At 41.8% G+C, this 21,180-nt stretch overlaps 1 protein-coding gene across 1 annotated transcript; it reads right to left on the reverse strand.

Moving 5' to 3' along the window:
• Positions 1–3,700: 3,700 nt before the first annotated feature.
• Positions 3,701–10,163, reverse strand: LOC129096479 (NLR family CARD domain-containing protein 3-like). Its single transcript, XM_054605275.1, is given in 9 exon segments — positions 3,701–3,929; positions 4,301–4,474; positions 4,571–5,420; positions 5,423–5,887; positions 5,890–6,372; positions 6,543–6,771; positions 6,932–7,010; positions 9,601–9,717; positions 10,009–10,163. Coding segments are annotated over 9 exon segments (2,742 nt in total). The 5' UTR covers positions 10,140–10,163; the 3' UTR covers positions 3,701–3,715.
• Positions 10,164–21,180: the final 11,017 nt, after the last annotated feature.

Consider the following 21,180-nt stretch of genomic DNA (forward strand, 5'->3'; position numbering starts at 1 on the left):
TTATCTTCTCCTGGGGTTAGGGGTTATGGTTAGGGTTAGGGTTAGGGTTAGGGTTAGGGGTTAGGGTTAGGGTTAGGGGTTAGGGTTAGGGGTTAGGGTTTGGGGGTTAGGGTTTAGGGGTTAGGGTTAGGGTTAGGGGTTAGGGTTAGGGTTAGCATTTGGAAAAGTTAGGGTTAGGGTTAGGGGTTAGGGTTAGGGGTTAAGGGTTAGGGTTAGGGGTTCGGGTTAGCTGCTGCTGTAGATACACAGACACAGAAACCAACAGCTCCTTTCATTTATGTAGCCTCGCATATACATATGCTACCTGCCTTGCTGGTTAAGTAGGTCGGTCCTGAGCTTGGTTCATTACTTGGCATCAAAGTGAAAAGGTAATGTTATTGCCAGCAGCTAATGACAGCTGGACGATTCAGAGTTACCTCAGCTGCATTTAGATTCTTAAGATGTTGCTCAGAGAAAGAAACAACTTTGTGAAGATCAAATAGACAGAGTGTTGGTCATAGCCATCAGCAGCTAGGGAACACTGGCAGCACTGGGCTTTCTCTTAGATGATGAGTCATTTTCTGAACTCACTAGTTAGTCCGGAAGATGGGTAACAAAAGCAGCCTTTTTAAGGTAATAACAACATAACAATAATAACAACAACATTTATTCGGGGAGTGAAGTTACATTACATTACATTACATTACAGTCATTTAGCAGACGCTTTTATCCAAAGCGACTTACAATCAGTAGTATATTACATATCATTCACCCATTCACACACTGATGACAGGCTACCATGCAAGGTGCCACCATCAGACTCTAACTAACATTCATGCAACACCCAGTCCACACCGATGGCAAGCCTTCGGGAGCAACTTGGGGTTAAGTGTCTTGCCCAAGGACACATCGACTGCCGAAGCCGGGTATCGAACCACCGACCCTCTGATTGGAGAACCAGCTTGCTCTCCACTACGCCACAGCCGCCACAAGTTAGCGACAGTGTGGACTCCATGGTGGCTCTGACAGCTTAATGGAAAGGCAACGTGGCCTTGCGGTAGGGCCAATTACGCAGGAAGGAAGACGTGGGTCTATGTTTAAAATGAAATCCATTATCCTTCCCTGTACTTCTAAATGAAAATGACATGTTTATACACCATGAGTATGTGTTTTACATTATATCCTAATGCACTAATGTTCTGTTCATAACACTCTTTATACCATTAAGAGGACAGTCTGAAATGTCGGTGTTTGTGTGTGTGTGTGTGTGTGTGTGTGTGTGTGTGTGTGTGTGTGTGTGTGTGTGTGTGTGTGTGTGTGTGTGTGTGTGTGTGTGTGTGTGAATCTGCTCTGTTTACATGAGTTTGTTTACAAAGTCTGCTCTCTGCTAACCAATACCATACTTTGAATGTGTGTATGTGTGTTTCTGTGCATCTATGTTTCAGCCTTTAGAGAACTGATGAACCACAGGCATATTTTGAGTTTGCACACACACACACACACACACACACACACACACACACACACACACACACACACACACACACACACACACACACACTCACACACACACACACACACTCACACACACAGTGAGAGAAAGATTGGTGAAAATCATTATAAGCAGGTGTGTTTAGATAGATTTAGTTCCCCTGGCTGCTTCTGCTCAAACTCTCTCTCTCTCTCTCTGTCTCTCTCTCTCTCTCTCTCTCTCTCTCTCTCTCTCTCTCTCTCTCTCTGTCTTCTTCTCTGTCCCTCTTGCTCTTACCATGAAGTTGTTTTCTGTTTAACAAATGTAGTTTGGCTCGAAACACCCCAGAAAGATAAAGAAGCATGCATTTTCAACAGGAATGAAGTCAAAGTGGAGTCCTAAAACACATACTCACGGACTGAGTAGCAATCACACGCATACATTTCATGAAGCCCGAAATGTGAGATTCAAGGGGGTATTCCTCTGCACAAACACACACACAAGCATGGGCTGTGAACATGTGACATCCACTCTATTAATACACACCATGTGTTTAATGTGCCTACAGATAATCATGTCGCCAGTTCCCACATATTTTTGTTCTTGTCATATCTAATTACTTTTGTGTATTTTTTTCTCAGTTGAGTGCTTGTCAATTCTAACTTTTGCTTTGACATGTTTGGGAAGTGAGCTGTCATGAGTGCTTCTTAAGTGTGCTTTTATCATCAGGCAAACTCAATTAGCTCATAGAATTATGTCTTTATTATTGCACTGTGTTTGTTATTTACTGTACGAACCAGTTAATCACCTAGTCAATGTCCTTGTATGTGTAACATACTTGGCAATAAACAGTTTCTGATTCTGATGTGTTTTTTAAGCTGTTTAGCAGTCAATATCTGATTGCTTTTGCAAGGTTCCGATACCAGAAGAAAATCACACGGTCACCAAAAGCATACAGATCAATTCTCTAGGGCCAGTGAATATCCACAGCAAATTCCATCAATATCTGACCAGGATAATGTTCCTTGTTGTGCGACTTGTTGTGTTGTTGTCCTCATACTTCATGGCAATCTGGCCAGTAACTGGCAATATTTCTTTTTTTGGACCAATGTCATTGCCGTATGAGAGGGACTGTATGAAAAACAACAACATCATGTGGCTGCGTTACCATTAAAGCCTCTTCGTGTCCCCCAGATTGGCAAAGCATGTGCTGTCATCTGTTTCCTGTTGCTGCATATATTAACTAGTTAAGCATGTGCAGGTGCATGCTTATCCATGAATCAGAGTGTGTGTGTGTGTGTGTGTGTGTGTGTGTGTGTGTGTGTGTGTGTGTGTGTGTGTGTGTGTGTGTGTGTGTGTGTGTGTGTGTGTGTGTGTGTGTGTGTGTGTGTGTGTGTTCTGTATGCAAAATTGAAAGCTCACATTTTTCTGGAATATATCCTGATGTAATTCGTACACTATTCTGGTTAATGTTCTTAAAGGTTGCCAAAGTTTAGCATTGCAAGCAGTGCATTGCTGTCCTCAAGTTATTGCTGGCTTGGCTCAAAAAGTAGTTCTCGTAGATGGTCTGGTCAGTGCTGACCTAGTCATTGCAGGGCTTGCTCCTGTTTCTACTCATTCATGGTAAATTGTTGATACTCCTCACCTCAAATTTCTGTCATGCTCATTGTTATGCCTCATCTCTTAGCAGCTTATGCCATCTTCATCGATCATATGTGACCCGTTTCATTCCGGCTTGGTAAATACAAGAACATTCCTTTGGGGGAAATATAAAGCTGTGTTTTATTTATTTAACTTTTACTTTGGGGGATTTATCTTGCTGCTGCTCAGGGCCGACACCCCTCGATAACAAATCTCCCCGTAGAGTCCAAGCGCCAAAGACTCTGTCAAGACTTTATCATCACATATCATCTGTTAATAATAAACGATTATCTTTTCCTCATTTGAATGGTCTCTCCTGATTGAACTGTAATCTGGAGGTTTAGAATATTCCAGCTCAAGTCTGTCTGCAGCCACAGAGCACTGCCTGTGTCCCCCTATAACTTTGGTCCAGTCCTAAATAAACCTCTTTGGGCTCTGACACACCATGTCCACAATCAGCTGTTGGTTCTCCACTGAGCGTCTGTGGTCGACTGTCACCTGTAGTTTCAACAAGTCGACTCTTATCAACCATCGTCTGTGGGACACAAACAGTTTGATGAGTCTCTGGTAGTTTGAGGTCAGCTTGGTGTGTCAGGGTCATATTAACCAGCTCTACCTCCTCTATCAGACTGATTGTCTGTGGATGCAGCAGGCCTCTTCATACCTGAGAGTCTCCAGTCTCCAGTGTGGATCCTCCAGTCCAGCAGACAGCAGCTTCACTCCTGAGTCTCCTGGATGATTGTAGCTCAGGTCCAGCTCTCTCAGATGGGAGGGGTTGGAGCTCAGAGCTGAGTCCAGAGAAGCACAGCCTTCCTCTGTGATCAGACAGCCTGACAGCCTGCAAACACACCAAACAACACACATGTCACATGATCTGAGGGAACTGTGAGGGCTGGAAGGTTTCTGCAGTACTGAGATACTGTCGACTACTGTGGGGTTACATTAACATTGGTACTGATTGGTTTCTAGTCACAACCAAACACCCACCAATGTCCATCAACAATCTGACAACATTACTGGTATCACTGGTTTCTGATATTTCAAATTATAACAGCAGAGTGAGAAAAAACAATATATTATACGTTTATAGAAATACATTCAAATTTAATATGTGATTGAAATCACACAAGCAGAGAGAATCTGATGAAGGTTACGAGTTTATCCATTAATGTAAATCAGGATTTAAGTGGACAATAATTGAATCCCGACCTGAGAGTTTCCAGTTTACAGCGTGGACTCTCCAGTCCAGCAGACAGCAGCTTCACTCCTGAATCCTTCAGGTCGTTGTTACTCAGGTCCAGCTCTCTCAGACTAGAGGACTGGGAGCTGAGGACTGAGGACAGAGCTTCACAGCTTCTCTCTGAGAGGTTACAGCCACTCAGTCTGAAGAGACAAGGATGAGCAAAAAATAATCAATAAGTAGAAAATTAGCAGCATATTTAAGTTATGATATATGAATCTAACTCTCTCTGGACTTACAGAGCTTTGTTGGAGGCTTTGACCACTGGCAGCAGCCTCAGAAGAGCCTCCTCTGAAGCAGAGTATTTCTTCAGGTCAAACACATCCAGATCTTTTTCTGATGACAGTAAGATGAAGACCAGAGCTGACCACTGAGCAGGAGACAGTTTATCTGTGGAGAGACGTCCTGAACTCAGGGACTGTTGGATCTCCTCCACTAGAGAACCATCATTCAGTTCATTCAGACAGTGGAACAGATTGATGCTTTTCTCTGCAGAGAGATCCTCGTCGATCTTCTTCTTGATGAACTGGACTGTTTCCTGATTGGTCTGTGAGCTACTTCCTGTCTGTGTCAGCAGACCTCGTAGGAGAGTCTGATTGGTCTGCAGTGAAAGACCCAGGAGGAAGCGGAGGAACAAGTCCAGGTGTCCATTTGGACTCTGTAAGGCCTTGTCCACAGCACTCTGGTAGAGATGTGTTAGTTTAGGTTTGTCTCTGAAGACTTCAGACAACCGGGAGGTTGTTTGTTCTTCTGACAGCAGATTGACACCAGAGTTGATGAAGGTCAGATGGACATGAAGAGCAGCCAGAAACTCCTGAACACTCAGATGGATGAAGCAGAACACCTTGTCCTGGTACAGTCCTCTCTCCTCTCTAAAGATCTGTGTGAACACTCCTGAGTACACTGAGGCTGCTCTGATATCGATGCCACACTCTGTCAGGTCGGATTCATAGAAGATCAGGTTTCCTTTCTGCAGCTGATCAAAAGCCAGTTTTCCCAGAGACTCAGTCATCTTCCTGCTCTCTGGACTCCAGTGTGGATCCGTCTCAGCTCCTCCATCATACTTGACGTTCTTCAGTTTGGACTGAACAGGAAGTGGATGTACATCTCAGTCAGGGTCTTGGGCAGCTCTCCTCCCTCTCTGGTCTTCAACACATCCTCCAGAACTGTAGCAGTGATCCAGCAGAAGACTGGGATGTGGCACATGATGTGGAGGCTTCGTGAGGTCTTGATGTGGGAGATGATCCTGCTGGCCTGCTTCTTATCACTGAATCTCTTCCTGAAGTACTCCTCCTTCTGGGGGTCAGTGAACCCTCTGACCTCTGTCACCATGCCAACACACTCAGGAGGGATCTGATTGGCTGCTGCAGGTCGTGTGGTTATCCAGAGGCGAGCAGAGGGAAGCAGTTTCCCCCTGATGAGGTTTGTCAGCAGCACATCCACTGAGGTGGACTCTGTAACATCAGTCAGGATCTCATTGTTGTGGAAGTCCAGAGGAAGTCGACACTCATCCAGACCGTCAAAGATGAACACAACCGGGAACTCTTCAAACCTGCAGATTCCTGCTTCTTTGGTTTCAGAGAAGAAGTGTGATGAACAAGTTCCACCAAGCTGTACTTTTTCTCTTTCAGCACATTCAGCTCTCTGAAGGTGAATGGAAATGTGAACTGTATGTCCTGGTTGGCTTTGTCTTCAGCCCAGTCCAGAGTGAACTTCTGTGTTAAGACTGTTTTCCCAATGCCAGCCACTCCCTTTGTCATCACTGTTCTGATTGGTTCCTCTCTTCCAGGTGAGGCTTTAAAGATGTCTTCTTGTCTGATGGTTGTTTCTGGTCTGTCTGGTTTCCTGGATGCTGTTTCAATCTGTCTGACCTCATGTTCATCATTGACCTCTGCAGTCCCTCCCTCTGTGATGTAGAGCTCTGTGTAGATCTGGTTCAGAAGGGTTGGGTTTCCTGCTTTAGCGATCCCCTCAAACACACACTGGAACTTCTTCTTCAGGTTAGATTTGAGTTCACGCTGACAAACTGCAGCAAGAAGTCCTGAATGAACACACAACAAAGAAGATCAATGAGTCAAAGAATAGATTTATAGAATAGAACATGTTGTATCCTCAAAGAAGAGTATATGAATATATTTTGGTCCATCTCTTGAGACATTAGTAAAGGTCCCATTTATCCAGCATGTTAAATCTTTAGAGAAATCCTCTTACTGCTCTGCAGACAGTCAGCCAGCTCCTCCTGCTTCATTCTCCTCAGGAGGTGCAGTGTGATCTTCAGAAATGCCTCTCTGCTGCTCCTCCTCTGCTCTTCATCCTCACCGTCCAACACCTCCTCATCCTCCCTCTGACTCTCTAAGCATTCTGGGTAATCTGAACTCACAACCTTCTGGATCTTCTTCAGCTCGTTCTTCACAAAAGTGAGGATGTTCTCCTCCAGCAGCTGGAACAGAATATTATATGAAGGACACAAACTAAAACCATGGAACCAAACATCAGATCCATGTTGGACAGACTGACAATCCACTGGTCTAAAAAGTGCAGCATGGAGATGATTGTGAACAGAATAGATGTAAAAGTAGTTGTACATGTACAGTACAGACCATAAATATGGAGTCCAGGTGTGTTTGATGCTGCTGGGCAGACTGACCTCTGGGAACCTGTGAGCTCTCCTGGTCCTCTCTGTGGAGGAATCATGAAGAATCAGCTCACATTGTGTCTGTCCACACAGAGACAAACACAAGGTAAAGGTCCATGAAGTGATATGTGGATGTGGATCAGATGACTCCCTGTACTGGTAAAGGTCTACTGGTCCTGCTGATCCCACTGAGAATCAACAGCTCCGTCTTTCAGCTCACTGTTTTCTTCAGCAGTCAGTTTGGTTTAGTCCCAACAGCTCTCACCAAGCCCTCCATGTAGCTCTCCCTCCCTCACTGTACACTGCTGAAGAGCCCTGGAGCAAGGCACCCAGAACCTCCAGCTGCTCCAGTGGAGCGTCTCAGTGTCAGACTGGTTGTACTGGGCAGCTCCCAGTGTGAATGTGTTTCAATGAAGAAGAGTGTTGGTGCTCAGAGAACTTCATCTGAGTCAGTAAAGGTTTAAAACTGGAGATCTCACAACAGAGAGTCTGATAGAAACACATCATCACTTTGTTTTCATCATCAGTTTAAATCCTCACCTCTGATCATCTTTGAAGATAAAGGAGGATCCATAGACCGGTCACTCTTCATGGACACACAGCTGGGTTCAGGTTGTTCCAGCTTCCTCCTGATAGAAACAAGAGATAAATTCTGCACTGAAACAAAATTCAGTGAATATAACTACTGTCAGAGGTCGCATTTATTCAACAAGTTTTTTGACACTAAAAATCTAGAGGCCGTCCTTCATTTTGAAGGACTGGAGGCCTTGGAGCGTCGTTAACCACTGCAGGTCACAGAGCGCTGCCGGTCCAGCTGCTCTGCTGGTTCAGAAGGAGCTCATGCTGCAGGATTTCCTCCTGGTGAAGCGAGTGCTTAAAGGATCTGGAAATCCCACATTCAGAGAGTCTGGTTAGTCCAGTCTCCAGTGTGGCAGCAGAGCGCGTCTTCAGCCTTCAGAACTAAATAAAAACGGCTATGAGAAGAAAAAAATGAGAAGAAAAAAATGATTCATCTCTTCGTGTGTGTGTTGACATGAAAAGTGACTGCAGGGTCGGTGTCGTGTCTCTGTTCATCTTTTCTCTACATTCCATTATAAATACACAAACTCAAAGCTTGTTCTGCATATTAATGAATAAATAAACACACAAACAGACACGTAGAGAGTAATTATATTACAAGACAGTTGTAATAATTGACACAATTCTAAACTAAATATCCTGCTTGAATCCATATTTGTTGGCGTTAAGCCTTTCAGGCGTTCAGCCGGTGCTTTGTTTTCTAGACAAATGGGACTGCAATCTGGATTTCATTGTGCAACCCTGTTGTTCAATGACAATGAATGAACCTTGTAACCTGGTAACAGACAACAACCGCAGTGAAAACAACATTTTCATATAGAAGTGGATATAGGTAAGCAGCTGGTGATGAGAATCAGGTGTGTGTGACGGGGAGCTAACAGGTTTTGACCGTGTCGTATCCTGTCGGGTCGTGTTCTGTAACGTGTTGGTGTGAGAGCGTGACTGGCATGCTAACATTCTTTAGTAGCTGAATTTAGATTGAACAATGCTGATTTAATGCTATGGTGTCACCATCATCATCATCATCATCATCATCATCATCATCATCATCATCACTTTGTTTTCATCATCAGTTTAAATCCTCACCTTTGAACAACAGAGTGGCGTCCATCTTTGAAGTATAACATATATAATATAACATTGATATATAACATATTACTGTGTCACTGTGTCTTTGAGCAGCTTAGCTTGAGTTGGTTCTGTTTGAACTGAGGTTAGAAGGTCTAAATGTTGTGGTGGACCAACAGTCTAAGACACAGCATGTAACAGTGGAGTCTCAGGTTCAAGTCCACACTCTTTCCTTTTTTCTGTTTTCTGTCACTTTCTACTGTCAAATATCAAATGAAGGCATGAATTCAAATATAATATAAAAACAGAAGTGGTCCAAATGTACAGTTGACCATTTCCTGTCTGTTTTTTTCATCAGATAACTTTTACATCAGTACTGCTCCTGGATGTTTGTTCTTGACCTTCAGGAACAATATATGGAGGAGAGAATCTAAACTCAAAGGTCCACTTACTAATGATTTAAAGCTTTCAGCTGAAAGCTCTGAACCACTAGGAAATAAACCTTTGAGCTTCATTTTTAGTAGTTATTTAAAGAACAAACTCAAACATCAACACACAGAATCAAAGTGAGCAAAGCTTTTCTACAAATGCTTTTTCACCACATGTTGCACAGTTATGATGTGCACTGATTCAAGAAGCACCTGGTAGGTCTGAACAGCTGATTTGAGTCAAATATGAGAAAATGAATTAAACATTTGAAGCACATTCTCCCACATTATGAACAGTGACTATAAAGTTTGGGCAGAAATATATGAGTATTTTTCTTGAAGAGTAAATTCTGAAATGGAGGTTCTCAGGTGTTTTGCTCCAGAGAAAAACATCAGTAGTTTGTGGCTATAAAACCCAGACTAAGATCATCTTAGTCTGAAACAGTATCTGCACTAATAGTTCTGCATCAGCAATATAAATCTTTGAGCAGAATATTTTGTCTTCATCCTCAATGCATCATCTTCATCAGGTCAGCTCACAGTAAAAACAGTCTCTTACTTTGTGTCTGAGGGTCCAGGTTCATTACTGAAGTCTGGAGGATGATCTTTGGACCGATCACTCTTCATAGACAGACAGCTGGATACTGGAGACTCTGCTCTCTGTCTGTACTGAACTCTGCAAACACCAACATGATTTTATTCATAATGAATCCTTGATAACAACAAAGACATTAAAGGAGCTCTGAATACACAAACTACTGTTACTGCTGATATTTAGAAGGTTTAACAGTTTGTATTAGTCCTCTTAGATTACATTACAGCTTTTCTAGGTGACTGACAGCGGTCACTGATAATAAGAGGAAGAACCTCAAACTCAACTTAAAATCTCTAAATCAACAGAAAACATTGTCAGAGGTTCAGTAACTGAAAATGACTCCTATTAATGAGTTAGCAGCAGTTCTCTTACTTTGTGTCTGAGGGTCCAGGTTCATTACTGAAGGTCAGAGGATCATCTTTGGACCGATCACTCTTCATAGACAGACAGCCGGAGACTAGAGACTCTGCTCTGTCCTCCTCTTCCTCCACACAACCACTCATCTTCTGATCTGAAGTCAGTCTGAGAGTAAAACAGTAACACTGACTGTGAGCTCCTCCTCTCCTAGTGGTCACAGTGTTGTGTATTGTGTGTGGCAGATAAAGAACAGGTGTTATTAATAACTAATCATGGCTGCTTTCATTCCAGTGTCCCAGTTACAGGTAGTGTGCATGCTGGCTCTCTGTCTGCTGTATTTGGCCTCTAAAAAGGAGCCTCATTAATGTTATTAGTGACACCTGTGTGTTTCCTTCACTGACATGTGTCTCTGTTATTCTACATGTTGTCTCCATGCTCTGCACTGTGCAGTATTATTATGTCAGAGTCAGTTACACATCAGAGGAAATGGAGGCTGTGGGCTGTATGAAAGCTTCCACACAGACTGTCTACGTCACACTGCTGATGGAGCTCTGACTTTCCTCTGCTGACTCTGGTCCGGTCAGACATTCAGGATCCTGTGACAGTGATGTCATCATCTTATGTCATCAACAGCCACTCCACCAGTGTAGAGCGTCTGTCAGCAGACAGTGAGGCTGTGTTTCTCAGTGAGCCTCACTTCAGTTATGTCTGTAATCCAGAATGAGCTGAAGTCACATCAGAGCTGCTGGATGACTTGAATGGTGGATGCAGCAACTTGAAACAAATGAGTGACAGCACTGGTATCACTCTGCCAGTCAATCACACATCTCACTCTTCTATTGGTCCAGTCGTCCACTAGAAAACCTGACTCGGTTCATTCATACTGACAGGGGATCAGATCAACACTCAGACAAGGATAAATTATACAAACACCATCAAATAAAAAGCTGTTATCTTGGATTCACATTTTCCTAGAGAGATTGATAAATGAGTGAAATAAATGAAAACAGTTGAGATGGAGGAGATAGTCTAGATGGTGTTTGTCTGTGGAATTATCAGGCTATTAAATCAGATAACCAGTTGAAGTGTGAAGACAAACTTCAGCTCTCTGATGAATGAATGTTTCACTCAGGCTTGTGTTCATTACTTTCCCAACATGCAGTATTTTTACACTGAACTTAAATGACCTTATACAAGTGTTGTTACTGTAAAATGTATATTTTCATCATTTAATTCTCCTCTTTGGGATGCTGGAAGGTGGCTGGTACAGTCTGCTGGTTTGATTCTTCATAGAGAGCAGAGGCTGTGACTCTGAGGTGGGCTCAGAGATTACATACAATATCTATGTCATATTATGTTGAACCATCAGTATTCTGTGAGAGGACCTCCAGACCTCATTCACCCACACACTTTGTCTCTCTCAGTATTTGCACTGACAAGGGGCAGGATTGCTTTCTGCTGGCGACCTTCAGCCCAATGCGTCTGTTGTTGTCGTAGCTACGGCAGATGTTGGAAATAGGAAGAGAACGCGTAGCTGTCCTCGTGAATGCCGCACTGTTTAGTTTCTCACTACAGAGTCAAACCTTCTCAAACACAGTCTCTGGTCAGAACACACCGGATCAACGTTGGAGTCTCTTTTAAGGAAACGAGTCCACTCGCGTTTGATACGTGTTTTGTTGTTTATGTGTTGAAACAGGAAGGGAGCAAGCTGCCCTTCCTTTGAAATAATAAAGTTGGTTTAAAAATAACGTAATTGTCTTTGGAGCCTGTTTTTGGGTAAACATGTGTCACGTAGAAGAACTCTGTAGAACATTTATAAGTATAAAAAATAAAAAATATATATATATATATTTTAACGGGATTTGAACCCGTATCATTGAGTGGGAAAACATAATGGGTGGGCAAAGAACTGTGCCATTACGCTACGTCCAGAACACAGACATCAATCAGAGACATAGGATAAATATAACTGCAACACACAGTCAGTAGTCGCTTTTTAAAGCACAAAGCAGCCAGATCAACTTGTGACCAGCCTGTCTGTGTACTTCGGTGCAGTTTTGAATTATGCTGGTTAAGTATAATGATCATAAAGTTGGTTAAAAAACACATAATCCTCTCTGGAACCTGTTTTTGGATAAACATGTTTCACATAGAAGAACTTTGTAGCATTGTGACGACCCCTCCTTTCCACTAGGGCTCTGTGTCCTGTTTGCTGGTTCTTTGTCTTTCAGGTTGTTGATTGCTGCTGATGAGCCACACCTGAGCATCGTAGAGTCCCAGTCATAAAGACTCAGCACCTGAACAGGGGGGGGGCTCTCTCCTCCTGGGGCTTTTCCTTGGCTGACCCAGCTGCTGCTTTGTTGGCTTTGTTTAGTTATTGTGATTTGTTAATAGTATTTGTTAAATAAATGTACCTATTTATTAGATATACAGCCGTCTTGTCTCCTTCATGTTGCAGCCTGAGAGCCGGGTTGTAACAACATTAATAAAACATTTCTGTAAATGCGTCAAGAGAATATTTTTCATCTGTAGTCCCTGGACAGATGTTTTAAAAGACACCCTAAAAACAGAATATAAGATTAAAATTACAAAGTTATGCATTATTTACCCTTTACAAAGGTTACAGAAACAATAAAAGAGAGATTAATATAAGTAGTAACATCATTCAGGACACCCTTGTACATAGTCAAGTACTATTAAGACATGCCACACAGAGGCTCCTTCAACAACATATACGAAGCAAATAAATGAGGGAAGATTCTGTTAAATAGACCAAGGACTAGAAACAACATTATTTTGCATTGTTAGACACTAAAAACATATCTAGGAAGAAGAATAAATATTTAAAAAAAAGCATGCAGAGTATGTAAAATAGTGTCACTGATTGGGTCTGATTGGGATACTGATTGGGTCACCTCTCTACCTGTAATTACAGGTAGAGAGGTGACCCCCATCTTTGAATACTAGAACAACAGCAGCTGATTCCCAAACACATGCTCTGAGAGATTGAGAGGTTAATGATTTTAGTGATGGGATCTGTTAGTGTTGTGCTAAGTTCTTTGAGCATAACTACATCCATACCAAATAAATCCTTTGTTTTGGATTGTTTAAGAGATCTGATAATTCTCGTAACCTTTGATTGATTGACATTTATTATGCTGAAGGTCGGCTCCAATGAACTCACTGGAGACACGTGTGTGGTCTCAGAGGAGAAACATTTTGCAATGGTAATATGTGAGATAAAGCCTGGTGAATAGTGGTTATCCTGCATTTTACATCCCTGCATCATTGTTAAAAAAAGAGATTTTTCCTTTGGGAAAGTGTTGTAAATGAGTTAGCTAATGAACTAACGTTAGCGTTGTTTACAGTACGATTCTTTTAAATCACAATCTTCATCAGCTTGGAACTGCCTCATATTAGTCCAACACATTTAAATCCACTGATCATGTTTAGACCTTTGTCCTGGTCCTGTCTATTAATGTTTCTGCTATCAATAATATTTGAGGGTGTGAAGGTCCAAGGACAGAGGGAACGTGAGGGTCCAAGGACAGAGGACGTGAGGGTCCAAGGACAGAGGACTGACGTGGGTCCAAGGACAGAGGACGTGAGGGTCCAAGGACAGAGGACGTGAGGGTCCAAGGACAGAGGACGTGAGGGTCCAAGGACAGAGGACGTGAGGGTCCAAGGACAGAGGACGTGAGGGTCCAAGGACAGAGGATGTGAGGGTCCAAGGACAGAGGACAGAGGAACGTGAGGGTCCAAGGACAGAGGTCCAAGGACAGAGGGACGTGAGGGTCCAAGGACAGAGGAACGTGAGGGTCCAAGGACAGAGGACGTGAGGGTCCAAGGACAGAGGACGTTTGTTGTACAGATTGTAAAGCCCTCTGAGGCTAATTAGTGAATTTGGGCTCTACTAAATACATTTAATTGATTAAATGTTTATTGTTACACTAAAAAAATAAAAAAACATTTTCCATGTTTTCGTCGGGTTTCAGGAATGGATCACAGACCTCAGTTTGTGTTTAAGTTAAAGTGAAGACGAGCCGAGAGTCCAACAGAGACTGAAGCAGAGAAGCTCTGATGTTCAGGATGACGAGCTGATTGAAGGCAGCTGCAGAGACTCAACTATCTACCAGAGACTCAGACTCATGCAGCTAAATGATCCTCTCATCAAACTTCAGTCTGTTTAACACAATTATCTGTATGTGTCGGTCCTTATTCCTCAGAACTCAGCTGATCGGGGAAAAACCTGAGAACCAGTTCAAACCAGTTCATACAGACGTTTTACTTGGAGACAAATCAAAAAACAAACTAAAACGGTAAACAACTTATTTTATTAAAGGTGAAACTCAAAACACCGTACACGGTCTAGATCTACTCTGCATAGACTGTATCTGAAAATGTTGTGTGGGAAAGTAAACACTTTTAATATTACAATACACACAGTAACAGTTAAAGTGAAGTTACGGGACCTGATTACATTGTTTTAAATTTGTGTTTGTCACATTCTTTAAATTTCTTTGTCTCTCCTTCTATTTCATATAGTTTAAAAAATATCTGACTAATTGTTTTAATGTGAGTGTGTGTACAACATTAAAAATATGAGAAATGTTTTTCTTTCATTTCAGTTCTGTTCAGGAAAGTACAAAATAGAGACATGGTGATAAGCAAAAGTAAAAAATATGAAGTATTAAGAATAAACAAACAAAGTTGTATGTTTGTGTTACATCAGCAGAAACAATAAATTACCTGAAGACAAACACATACATTTAATATAATGCTTAACAATAATTAACATTTAACAGACACTAAAAGATTTGAATTATCAACCAAACTGCAGCAGATCAAACCAATCAGTATGTATGTTGTTCAATACAGCAGCAGATATAATAAATTACCTGGTGATTACAAATGAATGCATTTAATACAAATGTTTAACAATAATTAACATTAATCAGACACTAAAAGATTCTAATCATCAACCAAACTGCAGCAGAGCAGCTGAAGTTTACAGGAATAATCTCCACAAGCTAACAGGCTAACGCAGAAACAAGCTAACGGCCTAGCAGCAGTGAGTCTGCTGTGAGTCTCTGGTGCAGAAACAAAGCTGTTCTCTGAGTCGCTCTCTTTGGTGTTCTTCAGCGTTCACACTGAACTTTGTCACAAAGTGCTGAGTGAGTTTGTGACACAGTTCACAACATTTTTAGCAACTACTGATAAAACATGATGATTAGAAAAGAAAAATACGTGTGAGTTTATTATATTTTAAAAGCTGATGCCTGAGGACCAGTATTGTCAGTATTTGATGAAACAGTCAGCTAAATTAAAATTAAAACTATTGGATCTTACTTCTCTCGTGCTGCAGGAAACAATGAGTAGATCGTCCAACAGATTGGTCCACTTGTGAATGATGGGTTAGCTGCAACCCAAAACATATTTAGAATATATTACATTAATGTGTCTTAGTATATGTAGTAATGTCTTATCACATTATATGCTGTAGAATGTTTCTATTTGCTACAAACAACAGTAAGTTTATTACTTGTACAGTTTTTACAAATATACTACTTGTATATTCCTCTTATTTTATTCTTATTGTTCTTAATTTTTTAACGACCCATTTCACCACTACCTCCTTCTTAAAGTCAGCACTTACAGAGTGATTAACATTCAAGACAACATGTAATTCGCCAAATTACTTCCACAAATCTATATATATATATATATATATATATATATATATATATATATAAAAGAAGCTTCAGAACGTTCCTGAGAATCGTCACATTTTTAGGTTTTCTAATCCAGTAATTTTCTGTACGTTCATGACACTGCGAACAGGAACTGCTAATAGCTTACGTTGATTCTGCATATTTAAATGGCATCAATTTGCCAAAAAGCAAACCGATAACGGCTAAAAATTGGGCTCAACCGAGAAACACACCAGGACCTGCCCCTTACGTTAGCTAACGTTAATTAACCGTAACTGACATTACATTATGGTCTGTTTCTCCTGAAATCACCTAACGTGAGCTCAGGACTGAAATAGAATCACTGACCAGCTTATTTAAAAAATAACCATACCTCCCAGACAGATTAATAATCTAATTGGTATTGTTTTGTTGAGCTACACAAGAAAAATGGAAATATTTGATTTCCGTGTTGAATCACTAGATTTCACTTCTGCCTTCAGACTTGGTTGAAATATAAGAACTGTGACTTGCTTTTCTTACCACCTTTAAGCTAAAACGACACATTATATAACGTGTTATTAATGTTTCAGGAAGGTAAACATCAGTTTTAAAAATGTACATTTACTCCTAAAATACATGATGAGGTCATTATTTCAATTACATATATATAAATTTTCAGGACTCGTTTGCAAATATTTTCATGTGTTCAGGGTTTTCAGTTTTTTTGGTGTCGGTCCAATGTCCCGGACAGTTAAAAGGAATTCCAGTCAAATATGTTTATTGAGCTTAAGACCAACTGATAGGTAGGCTACATAAAGAAAACATAATCAAGACATTTAAATTCAACATATTTCCTTTAAAAATGTTGGCTACTTTGGCATATAAGTTTAGTTGCAGCCACATTGAACATGTTACGTATGTGGACTGTTGTGAGCAGTGAGTTAGTGGTTCTTATCCGCCATGGAGATCAATTATTTATATTTTACACAAGGTTTATACGGAAATCTGTGCCTGTATTATAAATGAAACTACTATGTACAAAAAAATGACTGACTGGCTGCTAAAGAGCTTAATGGCAGTTTGGTTTTGAGAGTTTCAATCTGCATTTATTTTGCCAGTGATAGCCAGCGGATGCTTAGTAACTTAATCCCTTAAATAGCCTACTGCAGTCTGTAGATGTTAATTTACCATATTTCTGTCCCATACGGTCGAAAGAGTTTGTGTGACGGTGAATATGAAGTCAGCACTGAGAGTGTGAACAGTTTATTTGTGGGTGAATAAATGCTTCAACTCCTCATAAACTGTGAGGAGACCAAAACTAAGTTATGGGGTCTTGCTGGTCAGCCAGCCGATGATTAAAGTAAAGAAAGTAAGGAAACCGAGGAAGTGACTCAATTTATGACATTAATATAATAATAAATAACAATGAATATTGATCAATATTAATATATGACTGAAGAGCTCCATGCTATACAGTCAGATTAACGGAGAATGCAAAGGTCCAAAGTGCTCTATGAGGTATCCACAGATTTGTCTTTGTGGTCCAGACCAGCACAGGACATCCTGCAGCAGCAGCTCAGACCTCCATTTCTCTTTTTGGTCTTGAGATGCTTGAATGCAAACACAAGATGTTTTTAGGCTCTTCAGCTTTTATTTCAACACACCTAAACAGCTTCATGTTAGACTATTACCACTGGAACAGCCTCCTCTGGTTCAGCTCAAAGAGATTTATTTCGGTCTGAACCATCATCCTTAAACTGTCCAACACTTTCTCTCTGGTGGCCACATAGTCTGTGAGGATGAGGGACCACCGAGTCCTCGTGACCCCACAGATCCGTCTGGCAGTGACTGAAGCAAACAGCCTCCAGTGGGTTACTGGTTCTTGGCCAGTTTTCATGTTCCCATTAAGTTCTAATAAGATTATTTAATGTGTTTTTGACACCATTCTGCTCATTCAGACATGCTCTCCGTTAAGAAAGTTATTAATGAGGACGTTTGTTTATTTTTCATTTTTTGCTAATGTGACCGCTCAGATTGTGACCTTTGACCCCCTAAATGCAGCAGAATGACCATCATATGTAAAGCTATTTTTGCACTTATACTATCGTTCTCATATAATCATTACTATCATAATGTGTAGAGGTTGTTTTGAAGGATATATAATCTAAAGCATCCAGACAAAGTAAAGATGTCAAACTTTTTTTTATTATTAAATTAATACGAAGAACATTGTCCAAAATAATAATATTAATAAATACAACGAAATAAATAAATAATAAATAAATCCCCTCATAGCCCCCCCTGGTGTGTCCTCTTCATCTCCTCCCTCCACACACTTTGAGCAGACGTACTGCGTCGTCTGACGGAGGGTTTTGCTCCCGGGCATCGGCCCCGGACCTGCAGCAGCAGCCTCGGCCGCCTTCCTCTTCCTGAAGGCTGTGGACCTCGGTGTGTTCGGTGATCCAGGGAGAGCAGTGAGGAGACCTGGGATCAGTGCTGGAGGAGGAGGAGGAGGAAGGCCTCGGGAGGAAGGGCCGGGCTGCTCCTCATCTGGAGGAGGAAGAGGAGCATTCAGGACATGCTGGTACCCGGGCTGGTTTCTAGGACCCTGCATGTTCTCCTGAGGAGAAACAAGAGAGGAAGAGGAGGAGAAGCAGAGTCAGTGAGCACAGAGCGCTGCACGGTGAAATATTCTGTATTGTTGTTAATATTATAATCATTATTCCGGTTTGGACCTAAAATGGAGTAGTCACAAGTCCAACGCGCTCCGTATTTTATATTGATATACATTGATTAGCCACAACATTTTATTATTTCGGCTGCACAACGAGGCAATTTTTCATACTGGAAAACTGTTTGTAAGCAAAATGGCGACTAAAAGCCAGAAAAAAGCACCCAAAGCCGCAATTCAAAGTTTAGCTAGCCCTGCACTCAGACAAACGCTCATGGCCGATGCTAATGCTAGCGCTACCGCGGCTGCCACCCGACCATCAACCCCACCAGCAGAGCAACCAACGGAGAGCGCTCTTCTAGAGCTGATAAAAGCAGAGATGGGCATTTCTCGTCAACAACTGGGGGATATAATCAAGAAGGAGATGGCTAGTCTCCACGCTGAAATTAAAGAAGACATAGCAGCCCTTCGGCAGGACACCAAAGCTGATATCGCCTCTCTAAAAACGGAATTCCGAGCCGAGATGTCATCTCTGCGCTCAGCCCAGACCGAGACGGCCACCACTATACGGGATATCGAGGGCGCGCTCAACCGGCATGATTCTAGCATTGCAGGGCTGGATAAAACCATATTGGATCTCAAACAAGAGGTGGGGAAACTGAAAGACCGGAATGATGACTTGGAGAACAGAAGCCGCCGTCAAAATCTGAGGATCATTGGAATACCCGAGGGTGTTGAAAATGGGAAGCCCACTGCATTCATGGCTTCGTTTTTTGCCTGCGTTCTGGGCGACGAGATAACTGATCCTTTGGTGCTGGACCGCGCTCACAGATCCCCGGCTCCTAAACCCAAACCCGGCGACCGTCCCAGACCCATGATAGTTCGGCTGCACTACTACTCGGATAAGGAAAAGATTCTCCAAGTATCCAGGAACAAGGGTGAGCTCAAATTCAGAGGGGCAAGAGTGCATATATTCCCAGACATGAGCGCCGAGCTTAGCCGCCGCAGAGCGGCGTTTACCCCAGTCAAGGCCAAACTCAGAGAGGCGGGCATCACATACGGTCTCTACCATCCAGCGGAGCTACGTCTTGTCCACGACGGAGTTTCACATTCCTTTAAGGCACCCGCGGATGTGGAAACCTTCCTTGCCAAACGCACTCGTCCCTCTTTGGAGACGTAAACAAACGAAGATAGACGCTGCGGTTCCCTGCGCTGTGTGCTGATCCCTCATACTGGACTATAACCTACCTAATGTTCATACTTTTAGTTTTTCCCTCCCGGTTTATTTATTTTCTTATGGAGATGGAAGGAAGAAAGGAGACTTTATTATGGTCCGTGAATGGAGAGACTATTATTTGTTATCACCAGTAGAGGACAGTCGGCATCTACCTACCAGTTTGGTTGGCGCACATCTTCACCAAAGTAAGGTATCAGCATGTTATTGTTTTCCTTACTCAATTTGAACTTGTTGCCGATAAAGAACTAGACCCACGTTTCAGAAGGGCCAGAAATATTTACCGGTTTATTCGCTTACTTATCTTGCTAATGTTTTTATTTTTGTTTTTCCCTGTTATGGCCGTTTCTCTCTTTTATTGCATTTGACCATTGTCAGTGGTGGGTATTATATTTTATTTTATAAGTTGTGACTACAAAAACGTATGTGAAAGGAGCAGTGTTTCTATGGTTGTTAACTGCCTATGGCAGCAAAACGGAAAATTACCAAGTGTTCCCAGGGTTTTTTACCTCTCGTTTGGGGAGGGGTAATTTGTTTTTGGGCTGGGAGGGTGTGGGTGGGGGGAACTATGTGTTTTATGTTTGTACACTTCTTTACTCTTTTAGCTTGAATGTGTGTGTGGCAGTGTCATTTTCAAAATGCTGTAACATCCTTCAGTACCCTACTAATAACATAACAATCAACCATGCTCTGATGAGCATGGTTGATTGTTTGCGGCAAAGAAATAATGGCTGACAATATTACAGTAAATTACATTAGTTGGAACACCAAAGGCCTAAATCATATTAATAAGCGTAACAGGGTATTGTCCCATTTAAGAAGTATGGATGTTGATGTTGCTTTTCTCCAAGAAACTCATCTCAGGCCCTCTGACCATAACAGACTGTGCAAAGGATGGGTGGGGCAATTATATCATTCCATCTTTGAGGTGAAATCTAGGGGTGCTGCTATTCTTATTAACAAGAATACTCCTTTCATCTTGCAGAAGGTTACTGCAGACCATCTGGGAAGATCTGTTGTGGTCACAGGTACCCTGTATAATGTACCTTTAATCTTGGCCAGTGTTTATGCCCCAAATTGGGACGACGTGCAGTTTATGAAAAAATTCTTGTCCTCATTACCTTGTTTAAATACACACAGGCTTATTTTAGGGGGTGATTTCAACTGCGTATTAGACCCAATACTGGATCGTTCCTCGAACACCAACTACAATATATCAAAATCAGCTAGGACGATTAATGCTTTTCTACAAATGTATAATATGTCTGAACCCTGGCGCTCCTTGTATCCCAATTCTAAGCATTATTCATTTTTTCCCCAGTACATAACTCCTACTCCCGCATTGATTACTTTTTAATTGATAACCAGCTAATGCCCTCGGTTAAGGACTGCAGATACGAGGGCATTGTCATCTCTGACCATGGGCCCGTGGTTTTACAAATATCTTTTCCAAAGAAATCTGCTCGGCGTCCTTGGCGTTTTAGTAATGTTTTGCTTGGGGATGAATCATTTGTTAAGTATATTAATACGCAAATTGATATTTTCCTGTCCATAAACGATACGTCAGATGTTAGTAAATCCACCCTCTG

This window comes from Anoplopoma fimbria, chromosome 9 (genome assembly GCF_027596085.1).
Source record: "Anoplopoma fimbria isolate UVic2021 breed Golden Eagle Sablefish chromosome 9, Afim_UVic_2022, whole genome shotgun sequence".
NCBI classification, from domain to species: domain Eukaryota; kingdom Metazoa; phylum Chordata; class Actinopteri; order Perciformes; family Anoplopomatidae; genus Anoplopoma; species Anoplopoma fimbria.